Source organism: Rousettus aegyptiacus, unplaced genomic scaffold (genome assembly GCF_014176215.1).
Source record: "Rousettus aegyptiacus isolate mRouAeg1 unplaced genomic scaffold, mRouAeg1.p scaffold_m13_p_3, whole genome shotgun sequence".
Lineage (NCBI taxonomy): Eukaryota > Metazoa > Chordata > Mammalia > Chiroptera > Pteropodidae > Rousettus > Rousettus aegyptiacus.
This window is the reverse complement of record NW_023416306.1, coordinates 170,174,429-170,186,923: the sequence shown is the minus strand read 5'-3', so window position 1 is coordinate 170,186,923 and position 12,495 is coordinate 170,174,429. Positions and strand designations below refer to the sequence as shown.

Sequence of the window (12,495 nt, the reverse complement as noted above, 5' to 3'; positions counted from 1 at the left end):
GCTCTGGTTTGATGAAACGATTTCTAATTTCTGAACTATTCCTCTATAAAGAAATTTAAAGTGACTGAGACTATCGCGGGTTATGTGCTGGAATGCCCGTGAAGCTAGGAAAAAAGAGAGCAGGGAGTGAGTATTCGTGAGTTCAAGAGGCTTTTAACATCGGCTTTTTTTTTTTTTTTTTAAGATAGTGCAGAAAATGCAACATTTCTCTCCATCTAATTCCAGTCTGCACAGAACCCCAGCTCTGGGCCTAGCACACAGTAGGTCTGCAGTAGGTGCTGGAGAAATGGGTGTGAAGTTGTGTAATATTCAGGACCACACGCGTCCCTGCACTTTTTCCTTTATATTTTCCTGTGTTAAACACCTGCACTGCCCCCCCCCCCTTTTGGGGATAGAGTGACTTTTATTCTAAACAAAGGATTGACAGATCGACGGGCGGTGTGTGTGTGTGTGTGCGCGCGCGCGCGCATACACACGTGTGTGCGTGTGCAGTGACCTTCTCAGAAGGCTACCCGATCCCCTGCTGCCCGGGGTCCCGAGGAGGGGGTGGGAACTGGGCTGCGGCCGGAGCTCCGCCACCCTCTCCCTCCCCGCCCGCCTGTTGTCTGGGCATCAAGAGTGGAGAAACATTAGTGCGGGCCAGCTGCCGAAGCCAGGCGGGGTCGAGGGGGAGGTCAAGGTCGGCGGAGAGGCGGCTATTGATCCGGGTTGGAACGCGAGACAGGGAGCGCAGCAAGACTAAAGGGGGAGCTGTGAGACCAGACATTAGCAGCTTTCAGCGCTAATGATGCCCGTGCCAGACGGGCAGAGGGAAAAAAAGGAGACTGGAACCGCAGCTGGGATCGCTCGCTGCCTGCGTCCGGCCGCCTCTCGGGAGAGGAGGCGGCGGCGGAGGGCGAAGGGGCCAGCGCCGGGCTGGGCAGGGCCGGGGCCGCCTCTCCCCCGCCGCCGCGAGGTGGAGCGCGCCGGCGGGCGGTGGCGTGTCCGGCCTTGCGCCGGCCCGCCCGCGCGTCCCTCTTCCCGCCGTCGGGGCAGCGCGGGGCCAATGAGAAAGTGCTCCGGCCATTCGCCGCCCGCGCCGCCCCCTGCCCGCTACTTCCTGCCAGGGCTGGGGTGGGGGTGCCCCCGCCGCGGACCTCGCCGCCAGAGCGCGCCGGAGGTGGCAGCTGCAGCCGCGCTGCCTGAGCTCCCGGAGCAGCCCGCCGAGAGTTCCCTTCCTTGAGGGGGCCGCCTCGTTTCCCCCCAGCCTCAGACCGAGTCCCCCTTCATTGTAACCAAGCGCCGGGGGGCGCGGGGCGCGGGTCGGGCTTTCGCGCGCCGGGGCGCCGGCGGCGCGCGCAGCGTGCGTGCGGAAGCGAGTCGAGTCCGGAGCTGCCCCGAGCGCTGTGTGACCTCGGGCAAACCGCTCGCCCTCTCTGGACTTCGCGAGGCCAATTCTCAGAAAGAGAGCGCTAACTGCTTCCCTAAGTTTAAGAATCTGGGCGAGTCGGGAGGGCCAGTTTACAGTTTTCTTAAGAAGTTTGCTAAAGGTGTGCGTGGGCAGTTTTTCTTACTTAGGCCACTTTCCTGGAAAGATTTTCGCGTTGGGGCGGGATGGGAGAAGAGGGAGGTGCTTCTAGACTTTGGACCACGTGGAGGTGGGGTGAGGGTTGGAGGTGGTGGGCAGCTGCGTGCAGCGCCCTCGAGGGTGGGGACTGCTGACTCGCCCCCCCCCCCCAACCGCCCCTCCACAGACCACTCTCCACCCGCTTGGCCGCGACCCTGCTGCCCATCCACAGAACTACATGCTAGGGCGCATTTTATTGTTTTTGGGGGGGCGGTTTGGGCAGGGAGCTCCTGTCCTCCCTAATGGGCGCTGAGGTCTGTTAAGTTGTTGGTGCAGTCGCTCCACCCAAGACCTAGGGGGCGAACAAAACCCCAGTGTACCCCCGAAGGAAAAGGCCCACAGGGAGGTGGAGCGCCCTGAGGCGTCACGGCCCAGCCCCTCGCTCGGGAGAAGCCGCCGGAGCCGGGCCTGGGGGCGGGGTGGGGTGGATGCAGCTGGGCTCGCCCGCCAAGCCCAGCCCCGAGCCAGGCCCCGACCCGCCCTGGCCGCCTCCCGGCTCATACCAGAGAAAGCCAGAGAAGGGAGAGCGCCTCAGCCGCGTGGCGCGCCCAGCCGGCCCCGGAGGTCAGGTCATCAAATAGACGAAACTGGCCGCGGCCTGGGGAGGGACGGGGCAGGGAGGGATATGCCCGCGCGGACCGCGCCCCGGCCCTGTCCTCAGACCACCGACAGGCCCCACACAACTCCACTTGTCTTCGCCTGCGGGAGATCAAACGGCTGACAAGGCAGCTGTGTCCTTCCCAGTCTGACTGGCGATTTCGAGTCCTGCCCTGGGCGGAGGAGCACGGGGTGGGGTGGGGGGCGGCGAGCGGGAGCGGGGGGCGTTCCTTCCAGGTTGCAGTAATTGTCAGGGGGTGGGAGGAAACTAGGGGACCCGAGTATTTTCAGAGATCCGGCCACACCTACTTCTCGGTCAGCTCGTTCAAGTGCCTCTCCCACGTGGAGCACCCCTGCCTCGGTATCCCCAGGCTTCCCACAGACCCCGGCCTTAGGGGGGTGGGGCCCGTGTTTGACCCTGAGGAATTAAAGCGGTGAGGTGGAGGGAGCGCACAGATTTGGGTGAACACTCCTTACGGAATGGGACTGAAACAAGGGCTCATGTCCCCCTCCCCCAAATGTGACCTCGATTCTCTCTCCCCTGAGTATTTTCAATGTTGTCCACGTCTCTCCCGGAGTTTGTAATGTCAGGATTTATGAGGAGACACTTTTTAGAAGTTTAACCCCGATGCTGCAATAAAACAAAAAGTAAAATCCAAGCTACTTTTCTGGGGAGCTGAAGCGATTGACCATCTCCCCCGGTCCATGTCCACCTCAGCCCTCTTGCCCCCCCCTCGCCCTCCCCCCCCCCAGTTCGAAAGACCTTTCGGTGAGTGGGTGGGGACTGGCGTTAATTCAACTTCCACACACACCGCACTCTGTCCCCCTTCTCAGGGGGTCCTGCTCCCAGGAGGGGAGGAGGGACAAGATTTTCTTTCATTTAAAAATATCCTGCCCACCGTGTCCCCTGTCCCCCGTTTGCGCTGCCAGTGCACGAGTAGATGCGTGCACAAAAACGCCGTTTGCACGTGTGGCCGGCCTGGATTGCGGGTGTGCGCACGGGCGAGTGTGTATGTGTGCGCGCGCGTGCGCGCGCGAGTGTGTGTGTGTGTGTGTATGTGTGTGTGTGCTTTCTTGTTCTCTTACAGGGTACAATGTTAAAAAGCCACCGCTAGTCGCCCCCAGTGCTCCGACTCTCTGGGTCTTTTTGTCTCTAGAGCAGATTAAACGTCACGTCCGCACTTGAACTTGAATTTTATCCCATTGTACAGAGGCAGCCCCAGCCATAGAGAGACCGAGAGCTCCCAGAGAACCCGGACTCCGCCATCTTCACGTTGCAATCTATAGCTCCCAGTCCGCGCCCGCACCGACCCAGGCGCACTGGGCGAGCCGCCCCTCAGCCCAGCTCCCCCCGGGCCCGCGGCGCCAGGGGAGCGCTGGGGAGCGCTCGCGGGGACCCGGCAGCTTCTCCGGCCGGCGCCAGCCTGCCAGGTGAACTGGGAAGGAGCCGCTCCTGGAGTCCCCCCAGAGCCTCGGAAGGGTCAGTCTCCGAGAAAAAAACAGGCAGCCCGCAGAAAACCCAGAAACCACCGAACCTGGGCAGTTCTACATTGCTTTAGGTTTTTTGAGGGGGCGGGGTGAGGGGGTACGAGACAAGTCCCCAAGTTTTCTTTGCGTTTTTTTCTTTTCTTTTTCTTCTTTTATTTTTTATTTGTTTGCATTTTTTTTCTCCCCCCCCCCTCCTGGTAGAAGTGCGCTTTCCACCTACCAGACCCTGAAAGTGTCAGGAGCCGGTGCAAAATCCGGTTTAAGTTCAAGAAGACGTTTGCAAGTCCAGGAGGCCGAGCAATTTGAAGAAGCGCAAAGGATTTTTTTTTTCCTCCAAAAGAATATATTTTTAAAGAAACCAGCTAGTCCGCGGCAAGCAACAGCAGATTTTTTTTTTTGCCTCTTTCTCCTATTTTAGATCGAGAGCTTTTTCTTTTCTTTTTCTTCTTTTTCTTTTTGCAAACAAAACAAAAAACAGCGTAGAAGAAAGAGCAAAATAAAGAAGAAGAGGAGGAAGAGAGGGCAAGAGAGGAAGGGAAAAAAAAAACCAAAACACCAACCCGGGCAGAGGAGGCGCGGCGGCGGCGGCGGCAGCGGCGCGGCGGCAGCGGCGGCGGCTCGGACCCCCTCCCCCGGCTCCCCCCATCAGAGCGGCTCTCCGGGCGATGCCAGAATAGATGCCGGGGCAATGTCCCGCCGCAAACAGGGCAACCCGCAGCACTTGTCCCAGAGGGAGCTCATCACCCGTAAGTGTCTGCGGCGTGCGCGCGAGGGGCCGGAGGATGGGGCTCCGGGCGCCCGGGGCTGGGGACACCGAGCCGGGCCGGGCGCCGGCTCGCAGAGGCATCGGCGTCGGCCCAGAGCCTTGTGTGTGTGGCGGGGCGGGGGGCCATAGGAAAGTTTCTCTGCAGCTCGGGGAGTCGGGGCGCTGCGCAGTCGGACGCGCCTCCGGCTCCGGGGCCTGCGGAGCGGGCGCCGGGCCGGGCAGGGGGCGCGCAGGCTGGAGGAGGTGTGTGTGTGCGCGCGGAGCCCGGCTGGACGCTCGCCCCTCCGAGCGGCGTGTGTGGCGGCGGCGGCGCTGGTGGCGGGGTTTGGAGAGGAGGGGGAGGGGGCTGGGGGAGCGGAGGGGGAGGGGGGAGCCGGGAAGTGGGGAAAAGTTGGCGAGCGCGTGGGTCCGCGCTGACGGCGCGGGCGGAGGAGAGCGGGGTGCGCGCTGGGCTGGGGGAGACGCGGGGCGACCGGCGGCCGCGGCTCCGAGTCCCCCGTCGCTGCACCCGGCCTGGCGGGTCCTAGGATTCCGCAGCCGCCTTTCCCTCCCCTCCTTTCGCTATTTGCAAAAGAATCCAGCTGCGCGGCTCTCTGCCGGGCTCCTGCACGCCCCCCACCCCCCACCATTTCCCCACCTCCGCCGTCTCCTGGGACGATCCTGTCTTCTTTCCCCCCACTCCAAAAAGAGGTGGGGGGATTGGGGGCTGGTAAAAATCCCCGCCACGGGGGTGGGGTGGGGGGAGAGGGTTGTCAGCTAGGAGTGGGAAGAGAGGGATGTGCTTGTAAAATAGTAGTTAAAAAAAAAAAAGAAAGAAAAAGAAAAGGAGAGAGACCTATCAATCTCTTACACATCCTTCCATCTCGGTATCTTTCATCTTCTCTGTCTAAATAAACAAGGCAGGTCGCCGCGGAAATGCACCGGCCGGAATGGTGCGGATTTCAGGCCAGTGGCGGGGCGGGCAAAGTCAGGCGGCGGGGCAGAGACGCCGCCGCTCCCGGCGCCCGGGCCGGGCTTATTTGGAGACGCGAGCGAGCGGGCGCGAGCGGCCCAGGTGCGGGCTTTGCCGCGGAGCTCGCCCCGGGCGCCCGCTCGGTCGCCGGCGGAAGGGCGGCTCGCAGCGCTGCCCGCCGGGCCGGCCGCTGCTCCGCGGCGCGCGAGCGTTTCCCCCGCGGTCCTTTCTCTCGCTCCGGGTTTCCGCTGCTATATATATATATTTTTTAATTTTTAATTGCAGTAGAAATAAAACATCTTCTGGTGCCATCGAGACCGCGGGCAGGTCGAGTTCCTGCAGTCCTCCGGGCACCTCGGCGGGCTGGGGCCGGGCTGCCCGCGCGGGGCTGGAGAGAGCTGCGCGCCCAGCCGCCGCCAGGACTGGCTGTGGGGCGGCCGAGAGCCGAATATTTATGTTATATTTTAAAAAATTTAAATAAATAAATAAATATATAAAGGGGTTCTCCCCTCCCCTGAAAACCCAGCACAGGAGCCATCTGCTCGGAGCAGTTGCTGCTGCCATCTCTCCTTTGTTACGGCAGATACGTTAGTAAGAATTTGCGGATTTATTATTATTTTGAGGGGAGGGGGAAATAGATATTAAATTGGGGTTCACCTTGGGAGAGGGATGCCTTTTCGAAGGAAGGGAAGAGGACTTCTCTTTTATTTTGCACCGTTCTCACGTGAAAGAGAACTCGCTGGTTGCATTTAAAACAAAATGTTTTGCAGTCAGATTGGAGCCTGGCTTGAGCAAGGTCCTCTTTTTTTTACCAGTTGACATTTGTCCTTAATCAATCGCGTATCCCCTCCTCCTCTAGATAGTGGAGTGGTCGTTAGAATGTCCATACTTGCAGACGCCTAATTTCTGCACGAGGTAATTTGCCCCACATAGCCTCTGTATAATCGCAAGGGTTGTTTTTGAGGAGGGGGACGTTGGGGGGGTTCGGGGAAGGGAAGGGGGAGTTGTGTGTGCGTGTGTGCGTGTGTGTGTGTGTGTGTGTGTGTGTGTGTGTTGGGGGGTGCATGGCTAAGCTGGCAGCAGCAAAAGGAGCCAGGCGTGTTTGCAGTTGTGTGTCAGGGGAAAGAAGCAGGTAGGTTTTGCTATGCTTTTGCTCTCCCTTCGTCTGGCACTCCTGGGACGTCAGGAGAGAGCCCTGACCTGGTGGCAGTTGGGTGCGGGGGGCCAGGGGTGCATGGTGCGACAGCCTTCCATCCTTCATTTGTTTCACGTCTCTCTCTGGCTCAGCCTTGCTCAGAGTGGTGCTGAGGGAAGCCGGCTGACACTGGAGCAGGGGCAGGGAGGAAAAAGAGAGGCCAAGCAGAAGAAAGGTGGGGACGAGGAGGCAGAGGGCAAAGGGTATCTCGCCTGCCTTTCGGGGCACATGGAGCCCGAAGCACGGGCAGGCGTTTAAGCAGGGAGAGCGTTCCTCCCAGCTTCCAGCCAAGGCTGTTTATTATCAAAAAGCGGCTGGCTTCTCTGTCTGTCCTGTGTCACTGGGAAGGTGGGAGAACAGGCTGGAGACGGGCAAGACCTGGGTGCAGGTCAGGCTGCACGGCCTGTGGAAATCTGCCCCTCGTCAATAACACGGCGGCTGTGGGTCGAAGGTGCTCTGGAGCCCTGGCCAGCAAAACGGGTGCTGTCACAGGCCCCATCTGGGGTTCACGTTTTAGATTTTAAATGTGAAAGAAAGCACCTACACGCGGTGCATCTTCAGCTGGGTGGCAGTCCGCCGGCCTGCAGAGCAGCAGCCTCAGGTGCTTTAGGGATGATGCAACCTGGGCTAACCGATGGTCTGGGAAACACCGTGAGCACACAAACAGCCTCTCGGTAATCTTGGGGCCGTCAGAGAAGGGATCCATAATGAGCTAGTTAAATTTACAGACAGGGCCAGTGAGAGGAGGGAGGTATGAAAGGGACAGCTGGGGATGAAAACCTGAGCTTCTGGTTTGTTTCAAAATGTTTGACCCAGATGGATATGGCTTTTAAAACTGAAGGACAGACCCTGCTCTTAATAAAAACAAACACAAAACGACACAGGGACAATATTGAAGAGGGGAGGAAGAGGGACAGTTGTCTGACCAGGCAGAGGGAAGGGCTGTGAGCTGACGTGCTAGACAGGGTGAGCGGAGAGGGGTACGAACATCAGTCCACTAAGGAGCCGAGTCTTTCGGGAGAAAATAAGATGCCCGTGGTGAATTACACCACTCCAACGCAGGTGATTTTTCAGCAACCCACCAACAGGTTTCCTTGGAAGATGAATACTTTTCTGTATGAATTCACCATTTTGCAGGGCGAGAGACCCAGGATTTGACTCGGAAGTTAGGCTGCGTTCATGCCACGGTTGCCCTTTAAATTAGGTTTTGCTTTAGCTGTGTGTTTTGCAGGCGGCCGTCCTCGCAATGATCTTAACTCCCCAGGGTATGGTAGATCTCCAGTTGTCTACGTATCTTTCAAAATTGGGCCTCTGATAAATTTCATAAGATATGCCCTCCCTCCCTGTTTCTGGTAGTTGTGGGGGGAGTGAAGTTTGTCTCCCTTCTGCACAGAAGGAAACCCCATATCATTAGAAGTGTGATAGAAGTCAGCTGCTCTGATTCCACGGGAGAATGAAACGTGTTCATCGAAGGTGTTATGCCAGGCTGATTTTATTCATTTGTAATTCACACCTGAGAGAAAACAGCCGGGAGCGTATTTTAACAACCCCTAATATTTTAAAAGGGTATTCTTCCCCTCCCTGAACATTATGTACAGATGCATGTTTCTTTTCTTTCTTTCCTTTTTCTTTCTTTCTTTTCTTTTTTCTTTTTCTTTTTTCTTTCTTTTCTTTCTTTTTCTTTTTTTTTTTTTTTTATTTTTTTTTTTTGAGAAGGAGAGGTTGTGATCTGCCTGTGCTCTGGCCTTGGCGATTTTTTTTTTTTTTTTTTTTTGGTCTGGCCTTCAGAATATTTCGTAATAGAAAACGAGTCATTTCTCAAGTGCTGGAGTGAATGTCGTTGCTTTGGTGAAGCCGGCCTTAGAACGTGGAAGGAGGCTGAGGTCAGAGGGCTGGGTGTGGCGCTCTGCTGACCGCCCTGCGGGACCCCGCGCGCGCGTCCTCCTGACCCGAAGCGAAGGCCGACTTCGGGTGCATTTGGCAACAATTAGCACTACGTCTCGGGGTGGGCTGGAGGGGGGGGATGGAAGCAGGCAGAGCAGTCCGTTTACAGATACCAGTTTCCGACTGCAGAGAGCACCAGCTTCTAGCGCCTTTTCAGAATCGAGCTCTCGGCACTGTCTTTTTTTCGCTTAGGACACGGCTTGCACCAGCCTCCCCTTTTTTCCCTTTGCATCTCCCTTCTCGGTCGCTTTGCAATCTCTGCTGCTTGTTGTGATAAAAGACTTTCCAAAATAAACTTTCAGTTGCACTGGCTTCTGGTTGATGGCAAGCCCGAAACCGCGCCTGCCGCCGCTTGGCAGCTAGGGGGCGCTCGGCGCCCGTGTCATGGCTCGGCGCCTCGGCGGAGCTGGGCTAGGAACAGCCTTGCTTCCGCGGCGAGGCCCTTGACGCTGCTGCAAAATGTCTTAAGTGTGAAGTTGTAATATTGATTTTCCTGCAGAGATTCGAGCGGGACAAAATGAAAATATAAGTTTGAGAAATCTATTTCCAAGCTATCGGCATTGATTTACAAGCCCTTTACTTGGCAGATGGGGGTATATGTCTCTTCTCTCTCTCTCTTTAAAACCATTAACATGGTTAATTTTAAATGGCTGTGTTTCTCCTGATCAGGCTGTGGTCTCGACCTCCTGAAAAATTCCTTTAGGCTGCTAAGGGACTCAGGATCCGGCCAGAGGGGCTGGGAAGAGAGCGGCTCATTTTGTCCGTTTCTATGTTGTATGCCACCAACGCAGGGGAGAGCAGAGAATGGCGGGCTGCCTTCGGGAGCCGTGTGCCTGAAACGGCCTGATGACCGGAAGTCCTTTCCCCTCAGCTTTTATACCACTCGGATTCTCAGTTCCACGGATTAGATAATGTTCCCCCGGGACCGAGGGAAACAGCATCCTTCCCTCCAGATATAAAATGCCAGCTCAAATGATGGGCGAAACTTTGCTTGTTGCTAGACCCAGCGTTGCTAATCCCTGTCACCCCAAACAGGGCTCGTAGTGGACGGCTTTGAATGACACAGTTTCTCCCCTAAACGTGTAATCTAGTGCTGGGGAACATGGGCGCTTTTGATCACGGGATTTCTGGATCTGTAATGTCTTCTTCTTCAAGTTCGAGACATCTGGAGACAGCACAGTTAACCCCGAGTCCTGTGCTCGAGTTCAATATCTGGGCAGTAGAGGTTACCCTGCCACAGCAAAGAGTGCTTTATTCTAACCTGAAAGAGAAATAAATTAGGTCAGACAAAAGCCTACGCTGTCATCAGCTGAAGGAGCCTTCCCTCTCCAGTACCGAGGAGGGCTAGCAATTTATCTGATGATTTCTTTACTTCATTTAATGTTTGAATCGAGCCAGTTGTAAGCAGATTGCGGCAAGCTCATTCGACAGCTCGAGATGAAGTGGCACCCTCCCCTCGCCGCCTGGGGCCGGCCAGTGGCCTCTGGCCTGCAGAAAACCGTTCAAAACATCCACTTTAGAAATCCCCAAACCTGTGCCTCGGAACCCGGGGGGAGTTTCACGAGCTGTAATGAAACACAGACCAGAGACATGATGATGCTTGAAAAAAATATCTATCTGGGGGAGGGTACGGATGGGGTTCTTGACCTTTGGGGACTGTGTCCTGCGCCTCCCAGGGCTTCAGGAAGGACCCCTCTGGCTGTCCGGTTAGGTCCTACCTTTAGCTGAAATTCTCCAAGGACTGTGGCCTCTGGGTTTAATGCCGTGTCACTTCTGGGAGGACGAGGGAAAATAAATGCTATTTGGGGACTGTGCTCTGCACTGCGCTGTCAAGTTACCGAGGCCAGCAGGGCGTCCTCCTCGGAAGGTGGCATTGGACGCAGGGACACTGGCGGTGGCTTTTAACGGGGAGCGGGCACGGGAGGGTACCCGGAGCGAACGTCTGTGTCACCCAGCCACGCGGAGAGCGGCTTTGTCACTTTGCACCGTCCTTTATTTACCCGCATGGTCAGGCCTGGGCTCCTGCGTGTTCTGTGACCACCCCCCCCCCGTCTCCCCCCCCCCCGCCCGCTCTCCCCTCCCACAAACCTTTTTTCCCAGGGAGCCGAATGTTGTTGAGATCTCCTCCTGTTCTGTCCCCCTCCCCAAGAAAGACGTGTGTTGGCTGGCTCCCCCGAGCAGTGGCTTCCCCAGGGCGTGTATGGAGAGTGCCACGGCCAGGCTATTTGGAGACACAGGAGAGCAGAGGCACACACTTCTCGCACGAGCCACTGAGGGGGGCGGGGGGGGGGGAGCGGCATCGTTTTTACTGGCAAAAGTGACACCAGATCAAGGCTTGATTAATGGTGCCACATTCGGGGGACTTTTCGTCCTGCGTTTTGACACATGCGAGTCTTTTGTGTAGTTGCTGAAATTCAAGAAATTCGTTCTTCTTTTTCTTTTTCTGAGGCAGCTGATAATCTGTTTGGGGTTGAATTAGCCAGGCTGAGCTGTTTTTTTTTTTTTTTTTTAACTCTAATGAAATCCCAGACCACACAAAATTAAGTAACTTCAAAGTAAAAAAAAAAAAAAATTCTCTGTTTTACATAACTTTTTTATGACCCCCTTCCACTGAACTGCTGAAATACAAATACGTTTGTTAATGTTCTAATGAGTGCTCTGCTCAAAACAACATGCAAAAATGACTCCAGAAAGTTGAGTGCAATGTTATTGTCATTCCATGTGCTTTAGAAATGGATGTGCTGCTAAGGGGAAAAAAAACAAAAAACAGAAAACAAAAAATCCAAAACGGGGTCACGTTTAAACGTCTCCCTTGGAAATGAGATGTTGCAAGCCGGCTCTGCCCCTGCTGTCTGCCGGTCAGCCCCGGAGCAGGCCCTGCGGAGGGGCCGGCGGCCTGCTGTCCTGTGCGGAGGGAGGGAGGGAGGGTCCCGCGTCCCTGCCGTCAGGCACGGCCTCTGCGCTTGGCCTGGCCGTGAAGATCGCTGCGCGTCAGGCGTCGTCAGGAGCCGAGCTGTGGCTGCGGGGACGTGGGGCGTTTGCAGCTTTACAGACTCTTCGGAATGCGTGTAGTTGTTTAGGGGGGTCGCTGTGTGTAGCGGTAAATCTTTATTTTTTTACAAGCGACTGTTTTATTGACCAAAACATAGGTCGCCCCGTTCTTTGGTATCGTGGACTTGGCTTTTTTTTTTTTTTTGAAGTTACCTTTTCTGTAATAGACAGGATCTGTGCATACACGTGAATGCCATTTTGCTCGTTTAGCTGTTCTTTTTCTTCTTCTTCTTCTTCTTCTTCTGAATGAGTGAGACCCGGCCTTCTGAGCCCGGTTTTCGGAGTGCCGGAGAGGTGTACGTGGTGGGGGAGGGGAAAGCATGTATGACAGTCTGTAAGGGTGTTTTTCAGGGAGACGGTTTTTTGACGAGCCGAGGGTCCCGAAGCTGGGCCGAGGCGTGGGGGACTCCGAGGCCCCTCCTCACATCCCTGGCCCCCCACAACTGGACCTGCCCCTGGCCGTGTGGCCGAGGCTCTCCCCGCACCCCAAACCTCTTCTGGGATCAGAAACCCTGACTTCCTGGAGGGCAGGCCGGGGCCCCGGCCTCCCCCGGGGGTCCAGCCGGCCGGCCCGCTGGCCATTTTTACGGGGACGGAGACCCACGTGGCAGACGGGGTTGTGTACCCACCGCCTGTCTCTTTCTCCTGCCCGGTTGTCAGAAACCTGAAAATCTCATTCAGAGATGCGTGCCGCGGTCGACGTGGAGCAGACGGGGCCCTGGGGTGACGGCCCTGGTGTCCACTGCCCCCCGCCCCCAGATTTTGAGGGCAGTAGGGAGGCGCTGGGCCAGGGCCACCAGCCCCGTGACACCTGGAACCGCCGGGCTTCTCAGGCCTCCTTGCGAGAGGCAAGTGGTTGGGGCACAGCTCACGCCGGAGCCGGCCCGGTCCGGCAA

General features: G+C 56.8%; 1 protein-coding gene across 4 annotated transcripts in view; it reads left to right on the top strand.

Moving 5' to 3' along the window:
* Positions 1-4,292: 4,292 nt before the first annotated feature.
* Positions 4,293-12,495, top strand: part of BCL11B (BAF chromatin remodeling complex subunit BCL11B) — an 89,006-nt gene continuing 80,803 nt past the window's right edge. For all 4 annotated transcript variants that reach the window (XM_036239216.1, XM_036239214.1, XM_036239215.1 and 1 more), the window contains exon 1: positions 4,293-4,437. In XM_036239216.1, coding sequence (XP_036095109.1) covers positions 4,380-4,437 — 58 coding nt within the window. In that variant the 5' untranslated portion in view covers positions 4,293-4,379. The remainder of the gene's footprint in view (positions 4,438-12,495) is intronic.